General features: G+C 38.9%; 1 protein-coding gene across 9 annotated transcripts in view; it reads left to right on the top strand.

Annotated features, from left to right (window-relative positions):
* Positions 1 to 18,030, top strand: part of PTPRM (protein tyrosine phosphatase receptor type M) — an 857,076-nt gene that overhangs the window by 619,130 nt on the left and 219,916 nt on the right. For all 9 annotated transcript variants that reach the window (XM_037008365.2, XM_073212814.1, XM_073212816.1 and 6 more), the window contains one exon: positions 12,468 to 12,600. In XM_037008365.2, the coding sequence (XP_036864260.2) occupies positions 12,468 to 12,600 (133 nt within the window). The remainder of the gene's footprint in view (positions 1 to 12,467; positions 12,601 to 18,030) is intronic.

The raw sequence follows: 18,030 nt of genomic DNA, 5'->3' as shown, positions 1-18,030 counted from the left end.
TTACTTTAGAGAGAAGGTTTTGAGTTCAGGTCCAGCCCTCTTGGGAAAATCTCTTAAATGCCAGTCTCAGCTTCCCTATCTGTAAAATGGGAGGATACTTTTCTTACCCACATAGTGGGCAGTGGGAGAATGAATGCTATAACATCTATGAAGTCTGGCACAAAGCTCACTCAGGGTAAAGACATAGGAATTGGTAGTTGCTGGTGGCTTCGTTGTCCTTAGGCTAACGGAGGTCTGTTCTGTAGCCCTTGGGGCTTTCAAGAGAAGTAGGCAATTAATCCAGGCCATGGCCTCTCCCAAGCTTAAATGCTGCAGCCAGGGAGGTTCAAAATTGAGCTTCCAGGAGAATGAATGGATTTCTTGGTGCAGTGTAGGGTATTATTTACCTGAACACCAAATGCATGCTGTGGTCTCCAGGAGCACCTGAAAATGAGAGGAGTGTTATTATTCTATCATATGTCATGACCTGTAATGAGTCCCCCACAGGTGATATTTTCTATTTGTCTGTCTTTGGGATATAAACAGCATCAGCATGCCCCAGGCGATTATCCTGCTACTGGCAATGATGGTGATGATAATAATAGTGAAAAGAGTTACTGCATTTTTCAAAGACAATGACTTTATTTGAAGCAGTTTTAGCCCAAAGCACTGTCTGACCTACTCTGCAGCCCAGCATAGGGAATAAAACACCAGGCTCCCTTTGATGTCCTGGCCACTGGGGGTTCCTTTGCTCCTCACTGTCCTTGGTTTACAAGTGGACACCTTTCTTTGTGTTTGTCCTCCAGTAACATCAGTACTCAAGAGAACATGAGAGGATGCACTTTAATGTAACTCTGTTAAAGAGGATTATAGATTATCTCATTGCATAACTTCGTCGGACACTGGGTATGAAGTTGGAAAAACATAGAGTGGTTTGTTAGCTAATGAGAAGCATCACAAGTTTTCTTCAACATGTGTCTTCATTTGAAAGAGTAAATAACAATTTTTGAGAAACTATCTTTGAAAATAAGCCTGGCACCTGCCTTGGAGTTAATAAGTGACATCTGCTTAGCACATCTCTCAGTATCATTGATGAGTTTTCCCATTTACTCTAGTAAATATTCAAGCAATACATCACTTTAGATTATAATTGATGTTCAATTTAATATGTGTGATTTACTTATTGGTATTAGTAATGATGCAGTTATTAATTATGTTTTATTATTAATTATAACAGTTTATTCAAGTTGCAACTCTTGGTCAAAACACATACTGGCATTACCAGTTTTCATCTGGAATTTTGCCCACATGCTTTAATGCAGTGGTTTGATTTTGTCTTTTTTTTAAATCAGGATTATGTGTAACTTCACAGTAAACATGATAAGAAACAAAATTACTTTTGCCTGATATTACCAACTTGGTGGGTTCTCTTTATATGTCTTTGGATAATTTATTTAGATATTGGTGTATATTTATGAAAAAATGTGCACACACAATCATGCATTTAGGTAAAGACCACATCAGAGTGACTTATGTGTATCTTTTAGCCAGTTTAGGAGCTTAACAGAATTTTCAGTTTGGGGCCTTGTTTGTTCTGAGTAGCAAGCAACTTAAAATACGCTTCCAAAGCAAGGTCATAGAAATGATATCACCATTTTATTAAATCCAATTACTTTACTAATTTGAATTATGTTATCATTATCTTGTCAGACATTTCTCCTTTTTTGGCTTCTAAAAAGCCCCAGACTATTGTAATTACTCTACAGCAGAAATTTTGGCTAGTTTAAAGACTTCTAAAACAAATTCCATATATGATCATGAAAAATGGTCTATAGCCACTTAATCGTTACAAGTATTGAGTTCATAACACTTTATTCTTGACAGATACTCATTTCCTGTCTCTGGTATGTACCCAGTTAACTTTCCTGTCCCTGGTGGATATATATTTCACTACTCTGGTGCTGCCAATATAACATTTTGTCACTAGTATTTGTTTCCATGCTCTTTCTTTCTATTAATCTTATTTGATCATTGATAAAAGTTTGGTCAGTAAATTTACTGGTAAGAGCCTTTATCTGTCATCATCATACTGAGAAAAACTCTTCCCTGTGGACTGGCCGCCTCTTTGCATGCTCAGTGGAGCCCATGCTCAGGTATTTTCCTTCTTTCTCACCATGTTATCCTGAGACCATGTAACATCATCTAAAAATAGCTGCAGATGCCTCATTCTAAAAATCCCCTCACTAAATACTGGGAATCAGTGGAAGAATGGCCACAAAATAGAATTCGTTGTTATCTTTATGTTCCATTTGTTCTTTTTCCTCCATTCTTTCCTCTTATGCCCATTGCCCTATGTCTGAGAACTTTAATGTAAATGGAAAAAGAATAGGTAGGCTATGAAAAGAGTGCAAGTGGGAAAAACAGAAAAAAAATAGAGTTATTGAAAGAGATCTTTGATTTAGCAAATGTTTTCTTGTATGTACTGTGGACACATAATAAGATCCTAGGTCAGGTCATGTGAGGGCCAAACCAGCTTTATCCTAAGGAACTAGTTAGTATATGATATAAGGGATTTACCAAAACAACTGGCTTCAAGGTCAAAAGTAGTAAGTTCTAGCAAAGGGGTAAGACAAGGTGTGATAGCAGTTATGAGGTCAGAGAACACTTTTCCTGCAACCAGAAGCAGTACTGGGGCTAGGTTGACTTTCAAGAATGGGTAGCATTTGAACCTATAGCAAGTGAGTAGGGGACTACTTCCATGCAGAAGGAGAAGCAGAAACAAGACCTGGGAAGAGGAAGTGTTGGATTATGGGGAAAACAGAACATTTGCATTTGGTTGCAACATTAGGTAGAAGGCAGAAGGATGAGAGGCGTAAAGTTAGGAAAGGGGGTTGGACCAGCTCATGGAAGAAGGCCTTGACTGCCTTTTGAAATAAGCACTAGGGAACTCTTGTTTCTTTGGTTTTGTTGTTTAAATGAAAGAGTGTCCTGATGAGAGCTATTCTTTAGGAAGATCCATATTGGCTGCTGTATGTGAAAGGGACTGGATGAGATTTTGCTTAGGAGTCAAGTACAAAAGTCTACACAAGAAATAAACTAGGTTCTTGGCAGTGAGAATGGGGAAGAGACGAAGATTTTTTAGATATTGGGCAGGAGGTGAAAGCTAGCCATTCTAAGTCGAGTGACTTCTTCAACCCAAGGATAGAACTAATAAGCCTCCTCTATCTATAATGTATTTCATTTTTATGTGCTGAGGGTCAAGCTATCCTTTATGTACAGTCAAAATTCAGGCACTTGCTCTTTTATTGAGTACATGCTACATTCTTGGCACTAAGGACACACGGAGAGAAAAGAAGTAGCTTTGCTCTGTAAGAACTTGAATTCTTGCTCTTCTTTAAGCCCATATGTTCAAAATATTCCACATACATACACAGATCACACATGGTCACTGTTCTCTTTATAAATGTCACCTGTATGTTTTGAGACATTAGTTCAGTAAATATTTATCAGGTGACCACACTATTAAATGGTGTTAATCACTGGTCATGAAGGTGGATAGCAAATAGTCCTTACTCCCAGAAAGCTCCAGGGCTAGATAATACCAGGGCAGCCTGTTGGTCTTTCTGGTTAGATAAATGACCTTAATTGCGTTTCTCTTTCATCATAGTCCTTCTTTTCTACCTTGTCAGTCATTTGCCTTTCTTTTCTTTGATTCCTTTCAGTGTCTCTTCCTTGACCAGCAATTGTACTCAGGAAGGATTACGTCCATGTCACTCCTCTAGCACGTTTCAGAGTCACATCTTACCAGGCCTTTCTTTTCTGCATTTGGCCCAGGAAGTCCTTTGTCCTTTGTATACGTATTTTATTTCTCTTCCAGGATTTTAATTTCTTTATTGCATTGTTCAACATTTCTGTTGTGTGTTTGTTTGGTCTCCTCTTTGCAACTGATCAAAATCATTTTAAGCTTGAGTCTTGTCTTCCAGAGTGTCAGCTGTAGTCACAGAGCTCCCTGGACTGCTTGGGGAGTGTTGTGGTGCACTGAAACCAAAGTGGGCTTCACAGACACACCCGGCGCCGGAGTGTGGCCCCTCACATCCCTTCTCACTAACTTGGGGCAAGCTGCTTATCCTGACCATTTAAGTTCCTTTACAACTAAGAATACCCTCTCATCTCTACATACTGTGGCTGATCATAAAAGTAGGATTTCATTCCACCAGCTTTGTCTCTTGATTGTGTAAGAGGATCTTTTAAAATAGTGCAGTGAAGGCTATTAGCTTACTGATAATGTGAGATGTTAATATATTGGGAAGTATTTCAAAAATAGCAACCCAATTAGTATTTTTCTTCGTGTTGTGTAGGGATTCACCTAAGGTGTTACATATAGACTCCTGGGCCCTACCTCAAACCTTCAGTCCAGAGTCCCTGAGGAACCCAGCCATCTTCATGTTTCAGAGGCTCTCCAAATGATTCCTAAACTGTATAGTTGGAGAATGTCTGTTCTAGAATATATTGAACCAAATGATACAATTAACATAAGCCTTATTTATTAGAGAACTTCATTGTTTGAGGGGGAAAATGTATGTTTACTAAATGAGAGTTGAGGATTAGATGACCCCTCTGTCTCCTAGGACCTCAGGAATCCCTGTGACATTTCTAGGGTCACTGTTTGTGCCTGTAGCTCACTGGCCACGTGAAAAACACATCACACTTCTGCATGCAGTTTGCTAGACTCTGTACAGTTTTTGAACCTCAGAAATACTGATTCTTCTAGCAAGCATAGAATTTATTAAGTACACTTACTTTTGATAAGACAGTGAATGACCAGTCAGCATAAGAAACTACAAGGAGTTTTTGCAAACAGCTATTATGTTGTGTAGGCAGCTATGATCCTTTGTCCCACAGGAATGATTTTTAAGAGCTAACCATAAGCTGTATGGTGACCCAGACACACATCTGGAAGAAAATTTGAGATGGTAGACTTTTATTTTAATGCCTTCAACGTTTAGTTTCAAACAAACTGCTGAAAATGTCCACTCTTGGAAATGTCCATCCTCAGAAATATCCATTCATGTTCCCTTTATTGATCTGTTTGCTAGATATGAAAGGTGAACACAGTTAATACCTTATTATTAACAAGTTGTTCCCTATATTATTACATGAACATGATTTAAGAAATGCAAATGGTAAGAATCAAGCTATTCTATCAGAACAGTAACAGCACTAATAATTCTCTGGGAACTCTCAGTTCTCAGATAGTGAGTGATGAGGCTTTGATAGATCATCTTACCCACAGGGAGTTGGCCACATCAATAAAGGAGAGCAGTAACTGTCATGAAATTAGAACAAAAGTAAAAAAGTAGATTAATTTTTTAGAGACCGTATATATATCAAACAATCCAATATCTCAGTTTTTTATGAAAAATTATATTTCTGATTATTACTTGTAGGTTGTACATGCTCTGCATACCCACAGTGGAAATTAGGGACAAAGGAAAAGTTATAAATTCAAAAGCATAATCAGATTACAAATAATACATAAAGTGTGAGTGTAGATTATTCCAGGAGTAGTGACTGACTTTGCATTCCCAGGAAGAAAAACAATGATATGTAATTTAAATGAAAAATACTATCTTGGAGATGTTTTGTGATTATGTATAATGTTATGGTAAAACTGAAAAACCTTAACGCACACTGCAAGGAATTCTAATTCTCTGAGCAACAAGACATGAGTGGACTGTCTCACAATAACCTTTAAAGCCAGGGTGTTGCTATTTTTAAGAAAGAGAAAAGAGATCTATATCTGCAAAAGATAAAGAAAAAAACCCATGAAAATTAATAAGAACAGATCCTCTATTCCATAAAGTCATAAAAATGCTAGTATGAAGTGGATCAGACTTCTTCCTCAATTGAAATTTTAGATTATCTTTTGGACTAGTATGCTGTGAAACACACTAGGAGAAACAATATTTTTATTTCCGTGTTATTTTCTAGTTTTATTTTTTTCCCATGTCTTATCTCATAAGGTTTCTTGACCTCCTCAGTTTTTCTTTTCAGCACTTCCATGGTTGCCATCCCCAACTTTTTCTTTACCCCCCAATACCAGGAATAGTATTTTGGTATTTGGTTTGCCTCTGAAATATTCTTCATGTTGCACAATGAAATATTTTGTTGCTTGGATTCAGTTCCAACATTGAACCCAAACACGTTTCCCCAGCGGGAAGCCAGCCACCCATTCCCGTATATGACACAGAAACCTGCCCAGTTCTCAGCACCTGAGACCTGAGGGCACCTGTGTGCAGCCAGCAGGGCACCTTCTGTGCATCCCTCATGTCCTTTTAGTTCCAGTTGCTCCATTAGGTCAGCCCACAGGGCTCCTGGCCACAATGAGGCAGCAGGATTCCCACTGCTACCCCAGGGCCCTTCCTCAACCTTCTGCTGCTGGGTGCGCCTGTGCAGTACCACCCTGTTACTCTCCTCAAGGCTCAGTTCTGCTATCCTCTGCAGTCCTCATTTCTTAAGTTCAGTCCAGGCTGTTCTAGCAGGTAAGCAATGTGCATTACACCACAAAGCCTCAGTTTTCCAAGCCTTCTTTGGCACTGTTCCTAACCTGCACCCAGGCTCCAGCCACGCTAACTCAGTACAAGAGCACAGAGATGGCTTAGCGCCCACTACCTCTCTGTCTTGGCTTACGAGGCACCCCCACTTCTGTCTATTGGAATCCTCCCCATCCTTCAAGCCCATCTGTGTTGCAACCTCTGACAAGGAGTCCTTCCAAATCTGCCTCTGCACTCTTGCCCAGTTGGGCTCTGTGGCTCATCCTGGGCACTTCCCATGGCTCCTTGTGTTGTGCTATGAAGGAGGTGGCGTCAGTCATCTTCCTTCTTTCCAGTTCCCCTGCAGAGCCCAGTTACCGGACCTTGAGCACAAAAGGTCCTCAGTAAGGAACTGTTCATTTGAGGACTGAAGGCCAAGCTTAGCAGTACCATATGGACAGGATTGCTGGAGCTGGGGTCCCTTCCAGGAATGCTTCCTCCACTGATCTCTGTCTGCTCCCTGAGCACTCCTGCCCCACCGGTGCGATGAAAGTCTGAGTAGTGTCTCTCTCTGCCCTTTTCTCCTCCTCTTCCCAGTCTTTGTCCCCATCATGAGAAGTGAGGAGAAGGCTCTAGGCTCTGTGCTCCTAGTTAGACCCCCAGCCCCTACCGCAGCCCTCCTGCCTCACCATCAAATCTGCCTTGAGACCATCAGGATTCATCTCAGGATGCCCTTCTGCTTAAGAAGCCCAGTGTCAAGCTCTTCCTTCTTCTCCTAAACCTTCACCCCCTGACCACTCTGTACGATCTATCTCCTTCCTTTCTCCACACCCCCAAACCCTTCTTCTGTGTCTCTGGGACTCAGGTAAGTCACTAACAAATTCCACATGCCTCCTCTGTTCACCTTTCTGCTGCCCTAGGCAACTATTAGAAAACTTCTCCTCTTCCCCAAATTCCTACTTCCCCCCTCATCCATCATCACACCTGAACGAACACCTTGCTCCTTTATCACTGGGAAAATTAAGAGACCATTCACATGTTCCACCAGCAGACCACGACAGCGCCTCGTGCTCAGGCCTTTATGTCTGTGTGCTTGGTGGCCTTCTGTTCCTCTTGCTGACATGTCTGTCCTGTGGGTGAAGCCAGACCTCCCCAGGCACTGACGTCCACCCCTGCTGCCCCTTCAAGGACCTTGCTCCAGCGGCATCTCCTCCTCTGCACCCATCAGCTCTCCCCTCTCTGTTGGATCCAGAGCATTAACATTCAAAATGCTTCCATTTCTCCCATCTTAAAAAAAACAACCTCCCTTGACCCCAACATTCCTCTCTGGCTTCTCCATGCAGATGCCCCTGTGTCTGTGTTCACACTGGCTTCCCTCTTCCTCAGCTGGCCGCACCATTTCCTCTCCATTCCCGCTTCCTCCTCAGCACGTGCCCTCTCTCTGTTCACCTCCTATATGCCCTTAGTGTCTCATGGCTTTCAATATCATCTTTTTTTCTCTCTAAAATTTTTGCCCCAAACCTTGAACTTTCCCTTTATTTCCAAACACCTATTTGATATCTCCTTTGGATGTCTAACATCTCAAAACTAACTTTTCCAAAGTTAAACTCCTCATTTCCCCACCTTCCTCCCCACTCCTGCTCCTCCTGGCCCTCCCTGTTTCAGCGCATGGCAGTTCCATCTCCAGTTACTCATGCCAGCAGCCTGCTGTCACACCAACACACTCCATCCAGTTCATGATGGGTCAACTGTCAAAATGTATCTCAAGTTTGACCATGTCTCACCATGTCCACTGCTACCCTCTTTTCCAGACCATCCTAATTTCTTGTGTGGATTATTGCAGTAGCCTCATAACCAACATCTCTGTTCCCAACATCTCCTCCCACCTTTTCTAAACACCACTGCCTGTGTGAACCTGCTAAAATTAAGCCAGATCACATCACTGCTCTACTCAGCATCTCCCAGAAGTGCCATCTTATCTGAGGAAAAGCAAAGTCCTTTCATGGCCTGGAGATGCCCCCACTGTGACATTACTTTACTGCTCTCTCCCTCCCTCTACTGCAGATGCACCAAGAATATCACTTCTATGAGGACAGAGGTTTTGATTACACATTTGTTCACTGCTGTATTCCTAAAATAGTGCATGGAACATTGTTGGGCACTCAATAAATACTTGTTAAATAAACAAAGAATATTGCTGGTATCCCCCACATTCCAGGACAGCTTAGCACTAGTCACCATCATGCAGAGGTTCTAGGTGGCCAAGAGCCCCTTTGGCACTTCCTGATCTTCCTCTCCCTGTGCTTTAGCTTTCCGCTTTCCCAAATTGAGACAGTCTTGATGCAATGGGCAGAGGGGCCCCAGCTCCGGCTCTGGGCAGCAGCAATGGCCTTCATGGCCGCCTGGGTTTGCATCCTTGGTTCGCCTGGGAAAATGTGTGCTGCCAGTTCAGTAGCCAAAATCGGGCTCCAACCTCAAATCAGTAGCTGAGTACATCATGCTGCTGTTATTCAATTTAACCCCAAATATTGGGCCAAGATGGACTGTTTTCTGCCAAGTTGAAGACCAACCAAATACTGCCTTGGATCAAAGCTCCCTTTTTCTTTGAGATTTTCACATTAGACATATCTGAAATTTGTAATAATGCAGACTCACTGGAATACCATCCCTTTTTATATTCTTGGTCATTAAACAAAACAAAAAACCCAAAGCTGTCCCTGGGAGTCAGTAGAGTGGGCATCTGTAAAGATTATGACTGTATTTGAGCAGCCTCTCATCCTCAATCTCTGAAATATTCAGCTTATTCATCATTTTAATGACTATGTTCAAGCCTAGCTAATGTCCACTGTTAAGTGCAAATGTTGGAATTTATTCTTTTTAAAAGGAATTAAAGTGTTTAAATGTGTAAAATCTAAACAGACTGCACAGTGGAAGAGAAAAAAACGCCTTTCCATGAAGAACTAGAATTTATACCAAAAAAAAGAACAAAAGTTCATATCATTAGAAACCTGGCAAGAAAATAGCAAGACAGAGAGGAAATATTATGAAAACAACTCTTTTGCCAAGCACATTGTAAATTACACTGTTCAATTTGTAGATTTAAGTGGGGGGAAAAGAACAAGCTACTACTTACAACCACACTCTCACAGATTATCCTGTGCCCCAGGCTGCCTGACAGCTCACAACCACATGTTTCCAAAGAAACAAAAGTAGAGGGAAGAGCATCCTGTAGAAGGAGATGATTAAGATACCCATTTCAGGAAGGCCTCATGGAGGAGCAGAGCATGCAGAAAAAGGCAGGAATGGGATGTGCCCAGAGGAAACTAGGAATTAAGGACACACACCTCCATGAGATTATCTCAGGGTCAGGATTTATTTCATCCCACCTCGTGTTTATATTGATGCTCCCGTAGAGTATTCCTAAACCCAGACATCAAGTCAATCCCTTCACGCAGGCACCAGGACCACGAAACAGTGACCATGCTGTTGCAAGCAAAGGGAGGGTCACCCACAGACAGCGCAGGGCAGCCCTCCTTGTCTTTTTTGTGCTGCTCTACCATTTTGCATGATTGCTATCATAACCGCATCGCAACTGTGTCCCGCAGAGATAGAACATTTTATTTGCTTGACCTGCAATGTGAAAAGAGTTAAAAGTAAGTGCTAAAGAATGATAATACTGAGCTGATGCTGGCTGCATAACAATGCTCTTGCCTGCTTCCTAAAGGGAATGAAAAACTGCAGGGGTGACCTCTCTTCCTGACCCAAAAACTGGTAGAGTCATTCAACAGGTCTCATAGAGCTTAGGTAAAGGGCCAACACAAAACTAGTTGTGTAGTTAATAGGTGCAAACATGTGACAACTACCAGGACAAACTCTTCTCTTAATGGAATGTTTACTATGTATGGATTATGTCCATGTTATTTTCTATATTTAAAATTTTTAAGCTAAGTAAAGGTTTCCTAAATAATTTATTTCTCAAATGTTGTACTTACTGGCATAATTTAGTTACAAAAAACTTAGTGAATAGTTTATTTAGAAAACGTGTTTGGAGAACTTGCAGTCTGTAACAAGTGAGATAAATGGAATGGCTCCCAATATGCCAATGTCTGGAAGAAGAATAAAACCAAGTGCATATCTTTTTTTTACAGTCAAGCTTTTTTAATCTAGATAATTTTTCATTTTAGATTAAAAAATCAAAAATTAAAAGCACTGGATCTCTTTTCAGTTTTGTGAATTTGAAATATTTATTTTTACATGGATTGTTCTTTCTTTGAAATGTTATTAATCTTTTTATAACATACACATTTTATCTTTAAATTCTTAGCAATTTAATTTAATGTAACAGTATACTCCAAATTTACCCCTTGAGTGTATGTTGGAGTGGTATACTTGAGATGTAATTACAATAAAAAATGAATATTTTCAAGGTTTGTCTTGACTAGTTTGAGGAATATTCATTCAAACAGAATATTGCAGGACATCCTCCTGAAGTTGTCAGAAATTAAAATGACCTGTGAAGCGTAATCCAGAAGGGTTGGTATTTAATGAAGTGTGATCTTTACATCACAACTGCTGTCATTACAATTCTCAATTTGATTGGAATGTACACGTGGAGTTCAAACTCAGCCGTCCATCTGCCTGCTGTTTCTTCCCTAATCTTGACTAGCTTCATCAGTCTGATGGCCATGGCTATGTACAGGATACCGAGTCTCTTAAATCATCTTACTTGAATAATTTTTGAAAGGAATGTTGTTTAGATGTTTCCAGTGGAAGCATATGGAAAGTTATAGCTTGACCATCCCCATGTCTCTGCAATGACTCATCCTAGAATAAGCCCAGGCTGGAATTCACTGCACACAGTGATGGTTAAATTTTCTAAGCATCAGATGAAGTATGAATGAAAAACCCAAAGAAAGGGTAGAAAGGGCCGATACCAACATTCAATTTTAATTACATTTTTTGCCAACAAAAATAAGAAGAAAATTATCAGATAATAAATTTGAACAAAAAATTCCTGCTTCCAGAATGATCTGTCTACCTGGTGAGGGGGGGATGTGATGGCACAGATACTGAGCTCTGTCACATTCTGATTAAAAGGTAAAAGCCCTTAAAAAATGGATTCTGTTTAGTGAATTGAATATTACATTCCTAATATTTTTCATCCTGAACTCATCTAGCAGAGGAAATGGATATTTTGTCAGACATGGATTTGACATTCCATCACATTATACCATAAACAGGACCAACAGTGTTTTGGAAATGGGAAGCAGGAAAGCTAAGACAGTAGCCACTATGAGGCTCTGGTTATCTCATTTAAACAGACATTAAATGTGGGTGCCAGTAGTGTGATCATCAGCTGCTTCCCACTTTGCAATTAAATTTCTTAGAAGGAGTCTTTTGCCTACCAGATGTGACCTAGATTTAGGTGTCCAAAAGCAAGGGGAAATCTCTATTGTTTTAAAAAACAATTGCTGGTAAAATGCATGGTAAATGAGCTTATCTCACTTTTCCAGGTGTTTCAGCTAATATGTTATGGAATTACAGCTTCACGTATGAAAAATAACTGAGAAAAATTTTCCAGCAAATCAAGTTTGGATAAAAGCTTAGGATAGCTATTGCATTAGCAACAAGTTTTTAAACGGCAGAAAGAGCAGGAAGCCAATGGAGATAATAAAGATATAAAAAACTGCTTTTGAGAAGAGTCTTGTAAAAGGATCAGGTGTGGGTGAGCTCTCCAACTTATGTTATAGTTTAGTAAAATATTGAAGGACAATATGAACAATTACACTCCTTTCAGTACATCTGAAGGCTGCTGTTGAAAAAAATCAAAGCTTGTCTGTCTGCTGGCTATGATAAGTCTTACTACTCTGTTAAATGCAGCAAATTTTTTTAAATGTAACATCTTTATTCTCTCTTACCCACCATCTCTTTCTTCTCATTTCCTTTCATCTTCAGGAGCTGCCACTCCAAAACCAGTCCCAGAACCTGAGAAACAAACAGACCACACAGTTAAAATTGCTGGAGTCATTGCTGGCATCTTGCTGTTCGTAATTATATTTCTCGGAGTTGTGCTGGTAATGAAGAAAAGGTGAGCTCCTGGCTGTTGTCAGAGATGTTCTGTTCCGTTGCTTGCCAAGTTGCTTCATGTCTGTGAAAATACTGTTACTGAATTGGCATTGATGACCCAGACACATCTGTGACTGTAATGATATTTTTCATCATATAGCAGTCAAGGTTATGAGACAAAATTTAGAGTAAATGGCTGTGATTTTGTATGCAAAACATGTCATGCCATGTTAACCCAAGAATTATGTATCTTCCTACAAGCTGGCATATAAAGCTCTGCAGAATCTTTAAAGCAATTTATTCACCAGGAAATTTTTAGTACTTATTATTGATATACCAACATATTTGATGATCTTGAAGATACGAGAAAGACTTTTCCTTCTCACTATAATGAGGATAATGATGATGACAGAATTTATTGAGCCCATGTTAATGTGCAGGCACCATGCTAGGAGATTGCTCAGCACAAAGAGAAGGAAACTTTCAGAAACCAGCGAGGTAGAAACACAGGGCATATGGATAAGGGCAGGAATTAGAGCACGTTGGATGTGATGAGATTGCCGTATCTAGCCTGGGGGTCATCTGAGGAGGAGAAAGCAGGGCTGTAATAAGCAGTCCTCACCTCTGATACTTGGAAAATATGCATGTCTTTTGTATCATGGAAATAAGTAAAAATTTGCTCAGTAATACAAAGTTCAATTTATGTAAGAATTGTCAACTTAAAAATATAAATGATAAGAAGCCATAGCAAAAATTTTTGCAGAGATAATACTCAAATCCTGTTCATTTTCTCTATAGTTAAAAAACAATTACAGAATCGGGAGTAAGGCCATGGATGGTAGGAAGTGAGAATGGAGACTTTGGCAAAGCAAGGTCTTGAGGAAGTCTTGTCTGTCATCTAAGGATGCTGGACTTGGTCCTAAAACACAAATGGATTTTATCACAGGCAATAATATAATTTAATTATTATCTTAGAAAGATGTTTCTGATGTAAGGCTTGAGCACCGGAGGAGAACAAACCCAAGCCAGCGACACCAGTTGAATGGAGACAGAGGCAACTTTAATAATATTAGGAGATAAGTTTTAGTATCATTTGGAGGCAGAAGCCCCAGGGATAAAGAACAATATGGAAAGAACCTAGTTACTCGCTTGGACAACTGAGTGGAGATACTACCATTTGCCAAAATGTGGACTGTGGGAAGGAGAACACGTGTGGGGTGTGGGGATGGAGAGTTTGGCTTTGCGCTGAAGTTCGCTGCTCCTGTAAGTTAAGTGCATGTGTCCAGTGGGCACTTGGATACGTTGGTGAGGACTAGGAATGATACTTTCCATGATCGAAGCCGTCGGCATGTGCTGCGCTGAAGCCGTGGTTTGGCTCAGGTTGCTCAGAGTGACTACAGAGTGAGAAGGATGTCGAGGAGGAAGCTAAAACCTTGGGGAACGGCAATTGTAAGGGGTGAGTTAATATTCAAATAGTCACACACTATTCTCACATCTTTGTTCATTTTCTATTTATTTTTGTAGTTAAACCTCAGGACAACCCATTGCTCTGCCCAGGTCTACATGTCACCAATCGGTCCCCAGTCCAGTCATTCCAGTCTTCCTACCTGCTTGTCTGCATCTCTTCCTTTCTCTCTCTTTTCATCCATCATTTAATTTCTATTCCCATTTTTTTCTTTGTGTGTATGTGTATGTGTGATGAGGACTTTTAAAATCTACCCTCTTGGCAACTTTCAAATACATAATACATATTATTAACTATATCACCATGCTGTACATTAATTGCCAAGACTTACTTATTTTGTAACTGGAGGTCTCATTTTTATTCTTTTTCCTTTTCATTTCACTTCACCATACCTGTCTTTTCTTTACCCTTTCTCTTCTCTAGCTATGAATCTCTACTTGTTTCTTCCTCTTTTCTCTCTTTTTTGTTCTCCTTTTACTTCTCCATCACTTCTCACATTTTTTCCTTGGATATTCCTCCCACCTTGATATTTATATAGACAGCTTATCTTTGGCACCAGTGATTTATATTGTTTTGTAATATGATCCAATATAAATTCCAAGCAACAGTAGGCCCTTCTGTGCCTGGATATTCAAAGTAAACATTTTGAAGAGCCTTATTTTAAGTTGGGGAATATGCTGGATTTTTGTCATCTGTCAAGCTTTCTATGAGGAATAGCCTGAAACTAATAATCTAGTTGCCCTGTGACCTGAGCTAAATATTAATTCATTCACCAAGAGTCCATTTCTGCTGGCTTAATTCATTCTTCTACCTGGGTCTCTCAGGTCATCATGGAGGTTATGTTATAAATTATGCATTTAAAATCATTGCCTACAGTAACATATGGCCTTGATACAACTGAATACCAATAGCTCATATCAAATTTACATGATTATTTACTAGATAATAGTCTTAAAAAGCTGTTTTCCCAGCATGTGCCAATTCTGTAATTGCTTTTTCTGAATTGTAGAACATACTCTTTGCAAGGCAACTTTGTCCATATACTATCCCTATATATACAAAACTTGTAAGATTTAGATGTTGAGCAGTCATGTGGTCCAAACTATCATATTTAATAGAAATTCTTAAAACTTGTAATTGTTCATCATTTTTTCCCCAAAATTTAAGTCTAAATTTAAGTCTAAATTTTAGATATTCTATTTTTAAATAGGTTAAAACATCATATTAATCCTGGATAAGTTGCCAGAGTGTTACTGATATGTAATACACTATGTTGTTTGTTAAAAGAACACTGAACTTATTTTTTTAGTGAAGTATAATTGACATATAATATTATAGTAGTTTCAGGTGTACTCAGTATTTGTATATCACCACAATAAGTCTAGTTAACTTCTTTCACCACAATTACAAATTTTTTTTTCTGGTGATGAGAACTTTTAAGATCTAATCCCTTAGCATCTTTCAAATATACAGTACACATATGCAGTGTAATATTACTTAGCCATAAAAAAGAAGGAAATCTTGCCATTTGTGACAACATGGATAGATCTAGGGTATATCGTGCTAAGTGAAATAAGTCAGATAGAGAAGAACTGATACTATATGATTTAACTTACATGTGGAATCTGAAAAACAGAACAAGCAAACAGAAAAGAAATATAACCATAAATACTGAAAACAGACTGTTGGTTACCATAGGGAGGGGTTGAGGGGATGGGTGAAATAGGTGAACAAAGGTAAAGAGGCACAAACTTCAAATTATAAAATAGGTTAGAGGAATGGAAGTGCAACATAGAGAATATAACCAATATAATGTGATATCTTGGTAGGGTAACAAGAGGTAACTACACTTACTGTGGTGAACATTTAGTATGTGTATAATTATTGGGTCACTATGTTGTACATCTGAAAACCAGTATAATATAAAATATTGTATATCAACTATATACCAGTAAAAAAGAATTCTTTAACACCAAGAAAATAAATATAAAATTACACATATACAGTACAGCATATTAACTAGAGTCACCATGCTGAGCATTTTATATTTTATTTATTTTATAAGTGGAAGTTATACTTTTTTGACCCCCTTTACCCTTTTCACCCATCAACCCCCTAGAAGAACACTGAATTTGTATTTGGAATTCCTAGATCTCTATTTTAACCAGCTTTGTCATTCTGAACTACTCTGGGCCCTGGTTTCCTCATTTGTAAACAGAGAAAATTGCGTTAGATGACCTCCGAAGTCCCTCCCAACTCCAGAGCATCAGGTTTTCTCTTCTGTAGTTGCCTGTGGTGACACACTGCTAGACATTTGCTGTTGTGGAGGTACAGTGGGTGGCTCATTGCTGTATTTCATTGTTTAAATGTACCCAGTGGTTCTTCCAAAGGTTCTTCGTGCAGTCAATTCAAGTCTAGGAGTATTAGCTGGTGAGTAGTTGATCTTTTAACCAAATGTTTCCACAGGAGATGGTCAATGAAAAGGGGAAGCAATGGGGAGAGGAGAGGGAAGGAGAAACAGGGAAGGAAAAGAGATACCACAGGTGTGGGGTGTTAGAGCAGTCGTATTTGCTGGTTGGAGCTACTGCTGAGCAGATTCTGAGTTCTATACTGGACAGGCTGGTTAGCGTGTATTTCTTCTACGCCAGTAATCTGAGTCAGCCAATGCAGATACATGGAATGGATCACAAAGACGGAATGGGTCATCAGGCCCAGGAGAAAATGTGATCAGACAAACTCATCTATATTTCTGGAAATACAGCTGGAAGTCTGCCCTGCTAAGGTAAAGTCAATAGTTACTGTCCATGTTTGTCAGCACGCCAGGCCAGATGGGCATGAACTCCTGGGAAAGGGGCAGCACATTTTATTGAAAGGCATGGCCAATTATTACCTTAGCTCCTGAAGGACCAGCCTTCTATTAAAAAATAGTTGCTGAAGGTAGGCTTCTAATAGAACACAAGAAATCTGTTCAACTCATGCTAACTCATGGAATTCTTTTACATCAGGGCAGTAATAACTGAAAACTCAGATGACCATCAGTTTTATTTGGCTATAATGTTCTATAAACCTATCACAAATTAATGACTCATTGTTAATTTCTTTATGAAATTAATTCATTTGAGCCTTGCCTGGTCTAATATAATATGAAACCACTTTTCCTTAAAAACCGTTATAAAACCTTTACATTTATTTTTTTATTTTATAATTGGAGCAATTTTTTATTTTATTTTCCAGAAATATGTGTTCTTTTGAGTGTTTTGATGTAGCAAATGTTAAGAAAGGGTTTGAGGAGAATATATATGAAATAAAAGTTTCATGCAGAGCCACAGGGCAATATATGCTCAAAATTAATATAAGTTGGGTAGGAGATACATAGTATTTATGTTTCATCCAGGTGTAATTAAACATATTTGTATAAATGAAAATACCTGCATTTCCAACATTTTTCATAAGGAATAATTTATCTCAATAACATATTTGACAGAATTTAGCATACAAACACCATCAATTTTGCCTGATTAATTACATTTATTATTGTTTCTAAAATTGCTATAGACCTTTTAGAAATTTGAGAACATTTTTATTAACTAAAGTAACATTCTTGTCTCAGCCATTTTGGTAAATAGAAGTCACAGAAGTTAGGGCTATATAAAAATAATTAAAGAAATATGCATTCTTGGCCAAAAGAGCAAGTGTTAGCTATTCAACTACATGAGCACCTGTTACAGGTAAATATTACTATTTTATCCAGAAATACTACCTCTATCTCCTTCCCATCACATATTTTAACAGATATAAATTTTGCAAAAGCAGCATATGTTATTAAATATTTACAGTCCATTCCATTATATTTAAGTAATTCTTGTACTACTAAGGAAAACTCAATAAATATAGGAAGTATTTCTTAAGACACCATGAAACAGCAAAAGGTAAAAGAGAAAATTTGATGAAAACCCTGTTTTCAAAGAGATGCCTGCAGCATGTGGC

This window comes from Manis javanica, chromosome 9 (assembly GCF_040802235.1).
Source record: "Manis javanica isolate MJ-LG chromosome 9, MJ_LKY, whole genome shotgun sequence".
NCBI classification, from domain to species: domain Eukaryota; kingdom Metazoa; phylum Chordata; class Mammalia; order Pholidota; family Manidae; genus Manis; species Manis javanica.
This window is presented reverse-complemented; position numbering and strand designations above follow the sequence as displayed.